At 50.9% G+C, this 18,573-nt stretch overlaps 1 protein-coding gene across 1 annotated transcript in view; it reads right to left on the bottom strand.

The window, feature by feature from the left end:
• Positions 1-5,000: 5,000 nt before the first annotated feature.
• Positions 5,001-18,573, bottom strand: part of RNF144A (ring finger protein 144A) — a 35,479-nt gene continuing 21,906 nt past the window's right edge. Inside the window, exons 5-7 of the mRNA XM_082672856.1 lie at positions 18,162-18,312; positions 13,565-13,654; positions 5,001-5,809 (exon numbers count right to left, since the gene is read on the bottom strand). Coding sequence (XP_082528982.1) covers positions 5,678-5,809; positions 13,565-13,654; positions 18,162-18,312 — 373 coding nt within the window. The 3' untranslated portion in view covers positions 5,001-5,677. The remainder of the gene's footprint in view (positions 5,810-13,564; positions 13,655-18,161; positions 18,313-18,573) is intronic.

The following is an 18,573-nucleotide window of genomic DNA, read 5'->3' as shown; positions in this document are numbered from 1 at the left end:
CCGGCTGAAGGGCTGCAGGTGGCCCACCAGATCACTAATCATCGTCTCTGATGGACAGACCTGCCTCACTCCAGACTAAGAGTCCCTGTGAGCAGGGACTCTGTGTCTTCAATGCTAGCAATGAGTCCCCAGTTCACACAACACTCCTCGCTCCATCTGCATCTCCAGATTCTAAGGGTGGTTTTTAAAACATAGCCATAGGACAGGTAATTAACTGTCTATTTCTAGCCTTTCAGTTCAGGTTAATGAGTGAGGTACATACATTCCTCCATGAGGTGTAGATGGAGCAAAGGAAAATCAAGGTGGAATACTCAGAGTTACTATTCCTTTCCCCTGCTAAACACACAGAATCCATATTTATTCTTTTTTTCCCAGTAGGGAAAGGATGATCACTGACTTTGATGATGCTCTTGTAAACTTTGGTAGTTTTGCAAGTGCTTGTCTCTGTGGACGTAGGCAGAGGAGCCAGGCTGGGATGCTTTCTGATGCCGCCTTCCTGGGCTGGCACCGGGAGAAGGAGACACGGGAGGATGAATGGGCCCACCTTCCCAGCGTCCCAGATCGTTTTGGCTGCAAAACAGAGTTGAGAACATTCCCAAGAGAGAAAACCTCAGTGTATGTGGATGGACCTGGAGGGTATCATGCTAAGTGAACTAAGTCAGATAGTGAAACACAAAGAATCTATGATTTCACTTATATGTGCAATCTACAAGACAAAACCAACAAGCAAATGAAACAAAACAGAAACAGACTCATAGTTACAGAGAACAAACTGGTGGTTGCCAGAAGGGAGGGGGCTGGTGGATGGACAAGATAATGTGCAGGAGATTAAGAGGTACACACTTCCAGCTGTGAGATCCCAGGGATGTAATGTAATATAGGGAAAATAGTCAATAAGATTACTCAGCCATAAAAAGGAACAAAATTGGGTTATTTGTAGAGATGTGGATGGACCTAGAGTCTGTCATACAGAGTGAAGTAAGTCAGAAACAGAAAAACAAATATCGTATGTTAATGCATGTATGTGGAATCTAGAAAAATGGTACAGATGAACCTATTTGCAGGGCAGGAATAGCGATGCAGACGTAGAGAATGGAAGGGTGGACATGGCGGGGAAGAGGAGGGTGGAAAGAACTGGGAGATTAGCATTGACATACATACACTACAGTGTGTAAAATAGATAGCTAGTGGGAACCCGCTGTATGGCACAGGGAGCTCAGCTCGGTGCTCTGGGATGACCTAGATGGGTGGATGGGGGATGGGATGGGAGGGAGGTCTAAGAGGGAGGGGATGTGTGTGTTCGTATGGCTCATTCACTTCGCCATGCAGCAGAAACTAACACAACATTGTAAAGCAATTACACTCCAATAAAAAAAAAAAAGATTGTGAAAGCTTTATATGGTGACGAATGGTAGCTGGTCTAACTGTGGTAATCATTTCATAATGTATAAAAATATTGAATCACTATGCTGTACACCCAAAACAATATCCTAGTGTATGTTAATTATTACTCTTTAAACAAACAAACAAAAAAACCCTGTTTTCCCGGTGGTAGAAGTTCCCCTTCCCGTCCACCTCCAATCCTCATAGTATTTTCAATCTTCAAGACAGCAGTCAACTAAGAGTATAAAAAAGATAGAGCCAGACAGGATTTACAAAAGTAACCTGTATTCCAGCCAAAATATCTTTAAAAAGAAATCCCTTCTAAAGGGTGGGGGGGCAAACTACATAAGACACAATACACTTAAAATATGTATTGAAATTACAAATCAAACTTTTCCATATGATTCCAAAGTACAAAACACAACATTAAAAGGCATTCAAACAGCTCTTTTATACATCACAGTGTTAGTGGCACAAAACGTACTGACATCTCAAAAACACAAACCAAACTTGTTTTTGTTGTTTTGTTTTTACCACCACTTGTCAAATACATAATGTATACATGTGCATGACTCATTCATGCATATTTTTATACAAGATTAAAATACACCCATGGTAAAATGAGCATGGAATGAAGGAAAGGTCGGGTACCTACCCCTCCCTGAAGGCTGTTGGAATCTCGGAAGACAGGATTGTGCAAACCAAGGACGGGGAGACCACGGGCTTTACACACCCAAACAGCAGGCTCTCCTGGTTAGGAGGCGTCCATCATTCTGCTTTAATGCAGCCCCTTCTCTCCAGCAGGCATTTTTGACAATACCAGTCATAACTCTTGTTTGCTTTCATAAGGGCTTGGGTTAATGATAAGGAATAAACAAGCTTTGGCATTTTTTAAAGAGACCTTCAGGAAGCTTTATACATGCAAAATGTTTTCCCTTGATGATTTTACTGTGATTATATACACATCCCAGGGTATTTATTAATCAATGAGAATCTGAGAAATATACAAAAAACCCACCCTGGTTCTTTCCAATCCTCTCATTTTTAAAGACGACCAAGGGAAAATGCTCTCTTCTAATTTGCGAAATAACCTTTAACATTTGTAACATAGGAGAGAAAGATAAAATCATCTTGGAGTAATTTTTGCATATCTGATACTCCCCTTCCCCCGGGAACTGGCCTGGTTGCTAAACCGGTTTTGTGCAATAATATGCTGTAAAGAGAATTTGTTCCCCTTTAAAAAGATGCCAGAGGTGGCGGATATTGGTCCCTCAGCCCGCAGCTCCCCCTGGAGGTGGAGCAGACACTGGTCTGGACAGCCATGCGTGCTGTCAAAGGCTCTGCGCATGCTCAGGTCCTAGGTCGGTCTCTGTCCCGTGAGCATCTACAGAGACGCCTCTGAAGGCGCTGGTCCCCTGTGACGATGGCGAGCTCGGCCGGCCAGGCTGGAGGATGCAGGGCAGGATCAGGCTCAGAGACCAGGCACGGCCGGGGAAACCTCACAGCGCTGTCAGTTACCAAAGGGACTCAGATAACCCCACCGGGACAGGGGCAGAGTCAGTCGTGGTCTGTCTCCATGCTCTTCCACCCCTCCTCCCCAGATTTAAAGGCCTCTAAATGAATAAACAGACGTGTGCTTCCAGAGAGTCAGCAGGAAAACCACCTGTAAAAGTGTCATTTTTAATTAAGACCAGCTCCTAAGCATCGAATCCCCAGGTTTTAGTGGGAGGGACCGAAAGGTCAAAACCCAAACCGCGGGCCACCTTCCCACATCCTGTTTACGTCTGACATCAAGCCTGGTTCATACTGCATCCCCACAAACAACGGGATGGCATTCCTCCCTGAAAGAAAAGGAGTCATATGGGGGCGATGCAAGTCTATGTAAGGATCTCAATGCGATCCCACTGGTATCTTTCTAGGGAATAGACAGTTTTAGTTTTGTTTTTACTGAATCAGACTGAGCACTCTGAGGCATGCCTGATGCAAAAACTCAGAGCAAGTAGGTACCCGGCCAGCCCCAGAATCTCCGGTGTTCCCTACCTGGGTCAAACCATGTGCTATGAGCAGAGGTAAAGGCACAGGGATGGTTGATGCTCTAGATGTGCACGATTTGCCCATGGACTCTTCTAGGAGAGACAAGACAGCCCGACTCGCTAGGAATAAAGGAACCTGAGCACTGGCCCAGGGAATGCAACCTTTCCAAAGCCTCTGGTTCCCACCCAAAAGGAGGGGGTACTACTGTGTGGACCTCTGTATGCAATGGGCAGTAGTGAGCACAGGCAGGATGACCTGGGATGATGAAGGCCTGCTCCGTGGACCACTGGACATGGGCCACAAGCCTTCTGTATTCCATACGAATTCTAAAGCGCACTCACAGATCATGAAGCCATCTCACGCCTGGGCCGCCAACCTCATCTTCAGGCCTCCTGGAGCTGTCACTCTCTCCAGAAAAGCCATTCTACCTCCAGGGCCGATCAAAATGTCTCAAACTGCAGAGACCTAGTGCCCAGGCTTCATCCAAAAAGATGGTCCCAGGCATGTTCTTATTGTTACTGAGTTTTCAAACTGCAATTATAAGGAGGATTTTTTGCATGTAATTTTGACACAGACTGGGTTCCTAAATGGCTTCGGTTTCAAAAAGAAAATCAATACTAGAGGGAAAGAGTGAGGTGAGCCTGTTTCTCCTAACTGATGAAATGTTAAGAAATAAAGACATTTCTCTATGGGAAGGTAAACCAGGACCTGAGACAGGTACCCAATTGCAGAAGTCAAGGATATAAAACACCACCACACTTTACAAATGTGCTTGCCACAAGCAAACAACTGAGATAAAAGTCAGGTTTTGTTTTCATTTTACTCCTTTGTGGAATGCTTAGTAAGTTTAAAAAAAAAGTTCCACCATGATAAATCTACAACATTTGCCTTTCTACTATGTTTAGAAGTCCCAAGTTGGATGCAATCAGTTTGCTCTTTAAAAGCCATTATTAAAGTCAACTTTCTGTAAAGAACACACTGTCCAAAGGCAATCGATGGAGTTCCGTGTGTCTTACTGATCCGGGCATCCTGCTGCCATGGTAATCGACACACACAGCCTGTAAAAGACCAATCCAAATAACTAAGTGAAATGGAAGATTTTTTTCAGCAGGGTAAGCAACAGGATTTGGAACTAAGATGATTTCTCCAAATTAGCTTAGTCATTACAAAAACTGTGAACATCCGGAAGCTTCTCCCCCAGCCCCTGGGAGTCCCCCAGCCCTGATAGGAGGCCCCCCTTCTGGGCATCAATGTCACTATTTGCTTGGTTTTGTCTGCTTGAGGAGACTGAGGCTACGGCCAAACCACAGGGATTCTCAGCAGAACTATTTCCAAGTAAAACATTTGGTTTCTGAAGACATGAAAAAATATTTACTGATACTTGGGTGAAAAGAGAGGAGTCCTGTGAGCTGAGCTGAATCACCAGAGAGAGAAAGACAAAAGGCAAACCTAAGGATGGGCATGTCCCTTCAAATGCATCCGTGTTTTCAAAGAAATGCAATGATACAGGAAACACGTTGATAACAGTACACAGCTTACAGCATCCAAAAAGTCTCCACAAGTTTCAAGAAAAACACAAAGAGCGCATAAGGCTTTCTAAATCTCCTGAAAAGTGGCCGAGCCAGAAAGGTCATTTAACCATAACTTCTTAAAATGCACATTTCAAGAAAAGGCATAGGATGGTTTCAATGCACCTTGTTGATTTTTCACTACTCAGTTGGAAAAAAAAAAAAAAAAAAAAACCTTCTAAAAAGGATTTTACTAAATGCCATTAGTAATAAAAAGAGTTGTCATAAACAGAGTGCTTTTCTCAAGTCAGAACACTTGGATTCTGTCTGAAGTGAGATGCGATCCTTAAAAGACTGCTTCTCTCAGCAACGTGGCGCCAGCTTGAAGCCAAGGAGGAGACGGACAACATTCTGCGAGAGAAGGTCTCCTAAGCAACACCAGACGTTCCTAGTCTACCACCACCTGGTGGTCCATACAGCAGCTCCCTTGTCAAGTCTGCAGAGACAGCCTCTGTGGGACGTGCCCCACCCATGCCAGCCTTGCCTCCCCCACGCCGGGGTGACTGCACCTGGGGCCTCCGCCAACGATCTGATATCAGTCCCTGAAATCACGGCATCCGGCGTGACACTGTGAAGCTCAATGGGGCACATAAGGCAAGAAACATGTTTAGTGAGAGGGGGACGGCGGGGTGGGGATGGGAGAGAACCACGCTTCCCGGAGGTGGGGTCTTGTTCCAGCATCACGCCTTCCTCTAGGTGGGTAGGGGGTCGTCGTCGCCTTTACTGCACTTGCACTTGCAGCAAAGTACAAACGGAGTGGCCAGGAGCAGGAAAGGTGAAGCCACCAAGAGCAGGAGCCCAAATCCAGCAAAAATGCCCACAACCTGCAAGAAGGAAACAGAGGAGCAGAGGGTAAGTTGGCTGATCTGCAAGTTCAATAGCTAAAGTATAAACCACACAACATCCACGCATCCATCATCCACCCACCTATATCCACCCATCTGTCCATCCATCCATCTGTACCCACCCAACCATCCAACTACCCATCCATCCATCCATCTGTCCACCCATCCATCCACCCACCTATATCCACCCATCTATCCATCCACCCACCTATATCCACCCATCTGTCCATCCATCCATCTGTACCCACCCAACCATCCAACTACCCATCCATCCATCCATCTGTCCACCCATCCATCCACCCACCTATATCCACCCATCTATCCATCCACCCACCTATATCCACCCATCTGTCCATCCATCCATCTGTACCCACCCAACCATCCAACTACCCATCCATCCATCCACCTGTCCACCCATCCATCCACCCACCTATATCCACCCATCTATCCATCCATCCCTTCATCCACGCATCCATCATCCACCCACCTATATCCACCCATCTGTCCATCCATCCATCTGTATCCACCCAACCATCCAACTACCCATCCATCCATCCACCTGTCCACCCATCCATCCACCCACCTATATCCACCCATCTATCCATCCATCCATCTGTACCCACCCAACCATCCAACTACCCATCCATCCATCCATCTGTCCACCCATCCACCCACCCACCTATATCCACCCATCTATCCATCCATCCCTTCATCCACGCATCCATCATCCACCCACGTATATCCATCCACCTATCCATCTATCCATCCATTTTACACACAACGTCCACCCATCTTTCCATACATCTTTCATCTCTCCATCTACTCGTCCATCCACCCATGCGTGTTTCCATCATCTACCACCTGTATCATCCATCCATCAATCCATTTAGTCATCCACTCATCACCCATCCGTCATCCATCTATCCAGCATCCACTCACCTATCCATCCATCCATCCATCCATATTTCCTTCCCTTCCCTTCCTTCCTTTCACTCCCCCTTCCCTTTTTTCCCTTTTTTTCTTCCTTCCCCTTCTCTTCCCTTCCCTCCTTCCACCTAAATACCCAAACATCCATCCAATTATACATCCAGTTAACCAACAAGCTTCCTCCGAGCCAAAGGCTGTATTAGCGGCGGCAAACACAGAGGCACATTAGATCTTGGCTCTCAAGGACCACCCAGTCTGGTGGAAAGAGACCATGACTACAACTGATAATAATACATTTTACAAAAACTGCCATTGGGTTCCAGGGTGTAAAGGGAGCCCAGGAGCCAGACACCTACATTAGCCAGGGGCAGGAGACTTTGCGTGCAATGGGAAACGGTTGAGATTATAAGGGTTATGAGGACGTGGGTGGTAAACAAAAATGAGTGGGATAAAGCATTCCAGGTGGGAGAACAGAAAGGCACAGGCGTGGTGCATTAGGGGGTGACCAGACCTGTGTTATTCCTGGAGTTTAAAACCCAACATTTACTGCTACGAATTTTGATTTTTTTAAAAAACATATGTTTACCCCTAGGTATGAGTAAATACCGAAGGAAGTAAGCCTCAAATGTAGACATACTGTCATTCAAATCAGACAGTGAGGCTGGACAAAGAAGCAAGGGGGGTGGTTCTTTAAATGGTCCCCCCTCCACCAGCTGCTGGAGTCCAGAATCGGAATCTGAAGGTGGAGCTCGTCCGCCACCTAGTGTTCAGAGCGATAAATACATGAACCCCTTGGGCTCATGGTTCTAATCCTGACTCAGTGTGTTCACCTCTCTGGGCTTCAGTTTTCTCAATCATAAAATAAGCAGATAAAGTAAAAGATCTCCAAGAGCTAGTATCAGCTCTGAAGTATGAGGCTACGCTGCAGCATCACAGCAGTGTGAATGAAAGCGCACCCTTAGATTTTGCTGGAAAATCATCTCACACACACACACTCTCACACACACACACACTCTCACACACACACACACCGTGTTGTGTTTCTAAATTAGATTGTGCTTATGCTCAGAATCTGTGTTTTCTGCCGCCTGGCTGAGTGCATTTGTCTGAACATAATGTCAACGGTGGAATCACGTGGTGTGGACTCAGATCGTGCTCTGTTAAAATCACGCACGCAGATATTTCAGAATACATAAAACCCCCCAGGAAGGCATCACCGATCTGCAGGGCATCTTGGATAACCTCAACCACCTGGGACACTTTCTCAGTCTCTAGGGAGCCAGGGACTCTTGCACCAATAACACACCAAAATCCTTCACCAAATGCTCACATTCTTGGTCAATAAGACCCCATCTTCATTTTCACTCAGGCTATCTTGTCTCTTTCTTTGCATGCCATTGAACAAGCAATGTTACCCAGTGGGTCCCAACTGGTGATGGGAGGATACAGGTATTGTCAGAGGGAAGTCAGCCAACAGTAAAGAATGAGACAGGAAGCAAATACCTCACAACAAAAATAATCACTTCGTGAGCATCTTATAAGTACGTGTCAGGCAGAAATGATATACTGTAGGAAGACAGAAGGATAAAGAAGGAATCACGGTGAAACGAGGATCATTCCTACTGGCAAACCCTGATTTGAAGGAGCGGCTAAGCAGTCAGACAGTTTCTCAAGAGGTACACTCATTCGGAGCAGGACACAGTTTGTGTGACCACCATGAGTCCCTGCACACAGCCTGGTGGCTCTGCCTTAACCAATGTCCAATATGTGTTTATAGGATGAACCAGTTCAATGGAATCTAGTAGCTTCTGAATCCTCTGGCCCCAGAGAGTTCTGTGACAAAACCACTCCAGGGCTTGGGAACACTAACCCAAGTCAAAGAGATGGTGAGATGAACGGGACACATTTAATTCACTGAAACTTGGCATTGGACACAGCCTGGGTGTCTGCTGTGCCCAGGCCTGCATGCGCAGAGGCCGGGCCACTGGCCGAGGGCTGTGCTGGGGTATATGGGGGCTGCTCCCATGTCTCTTTCCAGTTCTCCATCCAATGACATCACCTTGGCAACTTGAAACAGCCATCCTGGGGGTGCTGACGCCGCCCCGCCCCCTGCCGCCCCATGGCCAGTTGTTGAATATCCTCACTGCGCTGGCCCTGTGTGTGTTCTGAGGCAGGGGATGAATGAGCTAAGGGGGCCGGTGGCAGCTGCGTCGTCTACATGGAACGTTTACCGATTGCTCCCACTGCAGTCCTCCTCGCCCCACCACAGAGCCCCTCTTTTCTCTGCTTCATGAATATCTGCCGTTCTGGATTGGATAGAGTGCGAGAGAGTTAGGGTCTGCTTTTGTCCTCTGAGAGAATGGGTTCTCCTGTTGGGAGGAGGAGGTGGATGCAAATAATGAAAAACTTCTGCCCAAAAACAGAGTCAGGACACTGAAAACAGCCCCAGGAGAGGCGTCAGGACCCGCAGGGGTCAGGCAGGTGGAGATAGGGGCCTGATAAGGGAGACACGGGAAGCTGTCTCTGAGGATGGGATCGCCGAGCTGCTGTCTGCAGGAGAAGAACCCCAGCAGGGAACGTTAAGACGGCTACCCGTGCAGTGAGCCTGGGAGTAGCGTTCAGGGAGCAGGAAGGAGGTGATGTGGCCGGAGTGGAGGGGTGCTGCGGGGAGTGCTGGGGGCGGCCCAGGTCTTTTGCTCAGAAGATACGGAAGCTGGGGGTGTGCTTCCCGCCATGAGGGAGACCTGGAGAAGGAGGCGATCCTGAGGGAAAATCTAAACTTCTGTTCGCGCCTGTGCTAGCTGAAATGTACCGTTAGACGTCCAAGTGGAGATGGCCGGCAGCCAGGTAGGCAAGAAGCTGTGAGTTCGGTGGGGCCGCCAGGACGGAAACCGAAGTGAGGCAGACATAGCCTTGCAGTCCCGGCGGGCCGTGGGCTCTAGGAATGCACACAGAGGGCTGACACGACGTCCCCTCCCTGCCGTGGTCACAAGCGCTGGTCCCACCTGCCTATAAATGTAGAATAATGAAACCACGGTTGACCCTGGATAATGATCCAGTCCAATGTTCTCATTCCACCAATGCAACATCTGTGGCCAAAGAGCGATTCCAAAGGCCCCAGCACTTAAGACAGAGAGGACTGGGCGTCTAGTTCAAGTACAAGACACAACTTGCGTGTATTTTCCTGAGCGTAGTGAAAAACACCCTCAGAACAGGTCACTGCGCGAGGCCCCTGCCCTGTAGCCTGGCCTCGGGGGGGCTGAGTGAGGACAGCTCCACCACGTGTGAACACAGGCATCAGCAATCAGCCGCGTGTGAAATGCCACCCTCGGGCTAAGTGAGCTCTCTCTTTACAGGGAGGTGGGTCTCCTGCTCAGAAGAAAAGGAAGAGCCAGTGTGGGTGCGACTCCCCCTTGTCAGGTGCTGGCCTCCTAAGGAAGAAGATTTACTTGACTGAGAAAGAAATGCCGCCCTTGTCTCTTACGCACGATGGCTGGAACAGCGCCGGGAAAGGCAGGGGCCGCCGCACAACAAGCGTGTTTCCAGAGGTGTTCACGAGGGCAGGTGGAAGGCCCGGGCTGTGAGCCCTCAGTGTGGTCAGGGAAGGGGGCAGAATTAGGACGTGCAGAGCTGGGCATGGGCAAGACAGGGAGAGAGAGGGGTGGGTGATGAAGACCAGGACAACAGCGGGGCCACAGCGGGGCCAGGGAGAGGGACACAGCACAGCTGGGGGCTTGCGTCCCGAAGGCCAGTGAGTGACGAGGAGAAAAAGAGGAGGGGCTGCGGAGGGAGACCCAGAGTCAGGCCATGGAACGGGGGCCTGCCCGCCATCCCAGAGCACCTGGACATCAGCGCCTACTATGACGTCCGGGCGCTAGGAAGACACTGAATGCAATTTTCCTGAGTAAATTGATGGAAGATAATCAAACCTGCATTTCTGCTTAAGAGACTTGGTGATAAATGCAAAGTGAAATTCCACTCGCGGATCACTGACGAAGCAGATGATGAACGTGCCCTGAGCCAGAGCCCGTCTGAGGGGTAAGGGAATGGAGGCCACCAATCGGATGGAGAGCCAGGAGACTCACAAGGGAAGGGAGGCCTTTCCCAGCTTCCACGTGGATGCTTTACCTCCAAAAGCAAATTACGAGAGTGCAAGTTCCTTTCAGTAATGGAGGTTCTGTATCATGTGCTGGGAGGCGGTTCTAACTATGAAAACTGAAGGCTTAAGAGCGAATTGGTCTTGTGATTGCACACGAATGTCTGCTCTGGGCGGGGCTCTTCCACTGCACACCATGTCCCTCGCTAATTCCCAAGCCTCTGGCCTTCGTTCCTGGTTTATATGTCACATGCTTTGCTAGTTTTCGTGACTCCCTTACTTTCCTTTTGACACTGCTCGCTCATATTTTATTGTTTACCCCAAATCCAACACTAATGTGTGGACATCTGTCTACAGCCCTGTGTGTCTCCAGGGTTCCTCACACCCCAAGGAAGAGACCCCTGCACCCCGAGTGCCTTTGTTCAATTCCACCAGCACCGAGAGGGGCCTGAGATCGGGGCAGAGGGGGGGGGCTTCCTTTGTCCATGTGGCTCCAGGGGTAACTCAGAGCTGGCACTCAGCAGGTGCCCCTGGCAGGTGCCGACCGACGATGCTGAGAGAGGCTGGTGGGAGGTGCCCCCAGGATCCTTCCTCAACAACAGGGGAGGCTACGGACCCCCATCCAGGCTTCTGCATTTCTCAAGGGCCCGTTCTCTAAATGACTGTTACCAGGAACTGCAACTGTTCCAGGACCCCAGGAACACGTGACTCACTCCCGCGGATAAGCAGGCACGAGGGCTGAGGTGTGAGCACCCAGCCCAGCCTTGCTATTGGACAGGGTCTCCACAGCTCTCACATTCTCCTGGGAAGCTTGCCGTGCTCTTAGGGAGCTCAGGCCACATGGAGAGACAGCTCCTTATGCAGAAAGAGGGCCTTTACAGAGGGAATCAGGTTAAAATGACATTACCAGGATGGGCCCTGATCCATTATGACTGCTGTCTTTATCCATCGGGAAGTTTGGACACAGAGACAGATGTGCAGAGAGAAACATGAAGTACTGGAGAGGCGCACCTGGGAGCTAGGACTGCAGGGAACGACCAGGGGCCGGAAGAGGCAGGCGGGGCCCTCCTACAGGTTTCCGAGGGAGCCCTGCCCACACCTCGACTCCAGACTCCTGGCCTCTAGAACCGCGAGGGAGTCTATTTCTGTTGTTTGGGGTGCTTTTTTTACACAGCAGAGGTGGAGGGGCGAGCACTGGAGCTGGCCGTACTGGCCAGGAGGACGAAATAAAATGCAGCTAAAATCCACTCTCCACGCTGAGGTCGGCAGACTGGCCCTCGGGCCAGATCTGGTCCGCGGTCCGTTTTGTTTAGTTTGGTTCTTACAACTTTATGGAGCTATAACTCACATACCTCACAACTCACCTATTTACTGCACAGTTTGATGGTTTTTAGTGCACTCAGAATTGTGCAACCTTCACCACAGTCAATGCTACCACCTGATTGTTTAAAGCGTTTTCCTGGAATGCAGCCACGGGCCTTTGCTGGCCTACTGGCTGCGGCAGCTGCTTCCCTACCAGGCAGAGCTGATAGTTGCAACAGAGACCTTATGGCCTGCAAAGCCAGGACGGTCTACTGTCCGGCCACCTGGGGGCTCATCAGCCCTGCCACATGGTCTGCAGTGAGGATCACCGAAGAAGCACACTTACGGGTGGTCTCCTTCTATTCCCACAAAACTGCCTGAGTCTCGGTTCCTGCATCTCCCAGACCGCCTGCTTCAAGGCTGTGCTGAGAAATGCCGACAATGTGGTAATGGTCGGAGCCCATCAAGGCTCTTCCCCGTACCCAGGAGCTGGCGCACACCTGAGTCCTGCCTGCAGCTCCCCTCGGTGGGCTCCTCCCGTGCCCAGAGCACACCCCGAAGATCGCACCTCATCCTGCAAAGCCCATGGGGTCAACTCTGATCATCTCTGACCACTGCTGCCTCCTGGTCCCCATGGACCTTTATGCCATAGTTCCTCCCATCAGCCCATCTCCGTTCCCCCCTGCTTGCACTGTCTCCTCTGCCTTGTCCCACCTACTCCCATGGCCGGCTTCCCAACACTCAGTGCTCAGTCCTAAAGCAACACCTCCAACAAGCCTTCCCAGCCACACCATCTAAAAGACCCCTCCCCAGTCACACCTCCCCTGTAGCTGAATTCACATCATATATATATACGTTATCTGTCCCTACACGGAATGTGGGTTCCATCAGAGAAGGATGCATCTATCTTATTCACTGGAGTATTCCCAGCTCCTAGAATACTGCCAGGCACACAATAGGAAATAAATACGTGTTGAAAGTATGAATAACCGCACCAGCTGCACAGACATCATCACCCAGGGACCTTTCCATTCCTTCCCTCTTACCCTTCTCTGTGACTAATTTGCTCACCTGGGAGCCTCTATGGACAGCTCTTCCATTAAAGGCCATGCAAGGACTGACTAAGCACAGTGGGTCATTACCAAGGTCGAGAGTAGGTGCAAGCAATGGAAAGCCTGATGTTGAAGCATCATCAGGGGCTAAGCGTGGTGCATATTTATTCCAGGCCTACTGAAAGCATCATCTTGGTCCAGGAAAAATTCAGGCAGGAACCCCATTTACTAGCTGTTTTTCTATATAACAGACCTTTGACCAACCGGCAAGTCTCCTGGAAACCCCACACACATGTACACACACACTCTCTCCCCCTCTCCCCCAGAGGTCAGAGTGTGAGGTGAGCGGCCTCCTACCTGTGTCCGATGCCAGATGACAGATGCCCTGGAATGACCCAGCTTGTTCCTGCAGGGCCCTTTATCATAATGGATCAGAAGGAAGTCATCCTGAGAAGGAAGGGAAAAAACAGGGGTGGGTGGGACAGTCCTCTCTGTTCAGTGAATGAGTCCTGCCTGGTCCCAGTTTCTTTTTTTAAAGCTCTGATTGGGGATGTGAGAGAATGAGGACAACAGCAGAGGAAGAACGTACACCCAGAGGGAGCTGCTTCCACCCCAGGTCCCTGTGAGTCCCCGGGCTCTCCATCCTCCGTGGAGCGTCCCCGACAGACTGCTCACGGGCCACTAGAGGGAGCCCTGCTCCAGCTTCGGTCTCTGCGGCAGCCTGGCTCCCCCACCCCCACCCCCGCCGGGCTCAGGGACTCTGTGCTGATGCAGGACTTCTGTACAAGTAGGTCAGAGCCCCCTGCTGCTCCACGAGCTGCCCCCAGCCCTGGCTGTGCTTTACTCCCCACGAGTCTCTGCTTGTGCATCTTCCCGCCACCCTGGCAGGATTATTCCGGGATGCAATGACTTATTTATGTCTGGTCCATCCTCCTCGCCCTGAAATTCCTTCCTCTCAGCTCAGACCAAGAAAATGTTCTCAGTACTCAAGAGGAGACCCACCCTCCACCTCGGACTGTCTAGAAGTGAGAGACAGCGCGAGGGAACATCCTGCCCACCCTACCACCTCCAGGTGTCCTCACGTCCCACCTCCATCTCCAATCACCTTCCCCTGACAACCTTCACCAGACCGTCAGGTTCTTGGAGCCGGGACCCTGAGCTGATGTCAGCCTCTGTCACCACATCCCCGGCTCGGTGCGCGGCCCCCAAACCTCAGCGAGCAGCGACCGAGGAACAGGAGTGCATTTTCTGGACAAAGCCCTCTGCTTCTCCATGTACAGGAGGCGCCATTTTCTCTCCTATCGTCCATGAAAAGGGCCAGCTCAGTAAACAGCACAAGAGAGAGGCTGACGCTGTGTGTTCACTTAACTGAGCCTGTAAACATAGCCTCTTTCTGAGAAAAGGGGAAATAAGCACAAGGCCCAGCGTGTCTGAGGCGGGAAGTCACTCCTCCGAGGGCCGGGCAGAGCCGGGGGCGGTGGTGTCCTTTGGTCCTTAGCGGCCCCGCTGGGTGGTCCTCCCAGGGAGGCTCCAGTCTGATGATTTTATAGGTCGGCCTCGTGGAGCCTGAACACACGCTGGAGCATAAGGAAATCCTGGCTTTTTGGGGGTTGTGGCGAGGGCCCAGACGGCCACCCCCCGACTCACCCCCTGTCCTAGACCCTCATCTGTCCAAGGAAGCACAGGCGCGGGTGAACGCACGCCTCTTCTGGCTGGAGCTTGTCCTCTCTGGGGCCATTTCTGATGACTTCTGTCCACGGAGACGCTCTGTTCCTCGAACTCCTAATTCTGTTTTCTTTCACCCACACACCACGGATAGTCACGTCCCACTTTAAGCCTCATTTTCCCAGGCTGCCTCTCACGGCCTTGCTCTGTAGACTCCTAACAGCCGTTGGATTTGTTTTCTGAAACGCAAGCTGAGCTGCTCTGCGTGACCCAGCTGAAAAGTCTTCAGGGCTCTCGCCTGGCAAAGCTGGACAAACCCGGGGACTGCACGTTACAGTCCCTGGGGCCGCCTGGGGAAACGCGGATCCTGACTCTGGGTCGGGGGCGGGGGGGGGGGGTACCCAGGTCACAGATGTCCCACGTGGCCCTCATCAAGCTGCTGTTGGACCAGTGTTTGGGGGGCACGAGCCCTCGTGCCAGAGGTCCAGCTCTAGCTCAGCACGGAGACCCTGGTCACGTTACCCGCCTCGGCCAGACACAGACCACGTACAGCCCACATCCTTCCTGACCACGTCCTGTCCTCTGGAGGTGACCCGTCTCCCACATTCTGCCCTCTGCCTGGTCGGCTAACTCCATAGCTGTGCCCACACCCCACTCCCACCCCAGACCCAGTGACCCACCCCGGAGGGGCTGCTGGGGACTCCACACCAGCCGTCCTGTAGCACTGTGCTCACGAGGACCAGGTGCTACTAGGGGCTTCTCAGTCGAGAGGTCACCAGCCCCTCAAGGTCACGGATTTTGCCAGTGGCATCCTGGCAGCCCAGGCCTCCATGCGGAGTTGAGTTGCCAACACTCACGGCATGCTTCCTGAGCAAAACAAAAGCCTTCTCCCTAACAAAAGCACTCCAAGTTGCTTTTACAATATAAAAGTGATTTCATCGTGACTTTAAGTTCCTGGATGAAGCCCTTGGGTATACCCACCGCAGGGCCTGCCAGGAACCTAGGTGCGTGGTGAGAGTGAATGTTTCCCTTACATTGTTCAGAGAAGCCTCATCAAGCTTCTGGGTGGAAGCAGAAACAATGGTGCTGGCGAAAGAGAGCACGGTGGACCAGATGCTCGCAGATAACAGTGAATTCCTCAGAGCAGCTCCACCACGGAAGGTGTGAGACTTCCTGTCCTACTCTGGCTGACAGTGACTGGTCGTACCCAAGCTGTTGGGTCTTGGGGTCTGAAAGATCAGAGAGTGGATGCCGAGTCCGTTCCTCACTCCTTCGGTGCTTTGGGGAAAGGTGGTTAACCTTCCTGGACTGCTTCTTAAAGTCAGGAAACAATCATTCCACCTCTCACAGAAGGAGCGCCCGTATGAAACAACAGGGCTGTGCAGCGCAAGTCACAGATAGGCTAACCTTCAGCCCACGTAAGCATCACTTCATAAATAGGGACCATTTACCACCAACTCCAAAAACGATAGAAGGCGAGCGGGTCCCTTCTGTCTGTAAGCGGTGAATGTTGGGCCCGCAGGGGCAGCAGAGAAGCAGTGCAGTCCTGGGCCTCACGGGTGAGGGCGGGGCCTGGCGGGGGGGCAGGGGCAAGGACAAGAATGGAAAGAATCACCCTAAGATGACTGATAACTCCGGGAGGTGTACGTGCCCAGGAGCCGGTGCTCGGAGAGGAAAATTCCCGAGAGGAGGGAAGGGGGCCATGTAAGCCCCTCCTCCGTCTCAGAAGCTCTGCTGCTTCCAGACACACGTTCACACACTTGCCCTAAATCACGGCTACTGTCCTTGATTGACCGCTGCAGAGCAGACCCCCTGTCCCTCAGGGTCTGTTTTCTGTGGTCACAGGGTCACTTTTCAGCAGCTCATCACCTACAGAGGAAAACAGGCCACCCTTGGCCCCAAGGACACTGAGCTTCAAGGAGGAAATTGCCCTGTGCTACCTCTGTCCCTGGTCCGGGCAGAGTCAGGACACAACGGGGCCTCTGGCCGGCAGGGACTGTGCTTTAGAGCCAAGTCAGATGGACACACAGACGGACAGAGAGGGTGTCTCTCCAGAGACCAGAGCAGAGAGAGAACAGCTTTGGGCTCAAAGGGGACAGACCTCGGGGAGGTCACGGTAGCAGGGGAGGTCACAGCAGAAGCAATGCTCCCTCTGGAAATCTGTGTCTGTCCATTTCTAATACTTCCCCCAAAAAATCTACCAGGAGATTTGATAACATGAGGTAAAACTGGCATTTCATTTCCTTCCCCCTTTAGGAAAAGTTGATAAGGAATTGCAAATTGCAGGCCAGACTTTAGATAATATAACATAATTTAATAATCAGTTTTCAAAAAAAAGAAATACAGTAAAATGCAACTTACATATATATTTATATTATGTATAATACAGGGAGACTATATATAGCCTATATATGATATATAGAGACTATATATTTGGACTATATATATAATTATATATACGATAAATAAAGAAACTACACACATAAAGCCTCTGACGGCCCTGAAGACTTTTTAAGGCTTCAGACATCATTCCAAACAGCAGAGACAGCGCAGGGCACACTGGGGAGACGGTGGCCGTATGAGGCCAGAAACTGCCATCCTGCCAGACGGCAGAGGGTCTGTATGTTCTTCTGCCCTGCAGGTGACACGAGGGTCACTAAAGTAACTGCCCCGCGCCCAGCATCCGCGGTCCCCTGCCTCCATCATCCTTGCTATTCCAGTAACGGCCCCTGCTATGGACTGTTTGCATTCCCCCAAATCCCTGTGTTGAAGCCCTGACCTGCAGTGTGATGGTGTTTGGAGGTGGGGCTGCTGGGAGGTGTTTAGGTTCAGAGGAGGTCATGAGGCTGTGGCCCCCATGATGGGATTCGTGTCCTTATAGGAAGAGGAAGAGAGTCCAGAGCTCCCTCTCTCTGCCAGGTGAGGCCACAGCGGAGGCGGCCGTCTGTACACCAGGAAGCGGCTCCATAACCTGAGGACGCCGGCGCTGACCTCAGACGTCCTGCATCCAGCACGGAGAGACCAACGTCTGTTGTTTCAGCTCCCCAATGTGGGGAGATGCTGAGATCCTACCCACCCCTTTAACACCCAGGCTGAAGCCCAGTCTGAGCTGACCCTTCGCTCCCAGGGCTCCTGCACAAACTCCCATCTTTTGATACCACTGCATCCAGGGAGCTCACATTACCATAAATACGCACAGAGAAAACGCCTGACAGTGTAACTTCAGTGAAGCGGCTGGCGCACGCCTCCGGCTTCAGCCTGACCCCCAAAGCCCCCGCCGCGTACTCACGTCCAGGGACTCGAGGCAGTACCAGCAGAAGGCGTGCTTGCAGTTCTTACACATCATCTGTGCGCACCCTTCATCCCGCTCGATGTAGACCTTGCACTTGGGGCAGCGTTTGATGGGCGCGTCGTCCTCCTCCAGTTGGAAAGTGGAGCTGCTGAAGGAGAAGCTGCATCAGGGCTGTGCTCAGAGGGCCAGAGGGCCAGGAGACACCTGCCAGCACAGGTTAACCCTGGAAGCACTAGCTCAAATAGAGGGACTGAGGTCACCTGTGAAATATGTTGAAACCAAAGAGACTCGAACTCTGGAAAACAATCACCGAAAAACTGTGAAGCAGCCAGTTTGGCTTGGGGAAAAGAAAAAGCAAGATCAGCACATGTCTAAATTTAGACGTGCACAGACAAACCAAAGAAAATAG

The sequence above is a fragment of the Grampus griseus genome (assembly GCF_964374135.1).
Source record: "Grampus griseus genome assembly, chromosome: 15".
NCBI lineage: Eukaryota > Metazoa > Chordata > Mammalia > Artiodactyla > Delphinidae > Grampus > Grampus griseus.
The sequence above is the reverse complement of the archived record's forward strand: the minus strand, read 5'-3'. Positions and strand labels throughout refer to the sequence as shown.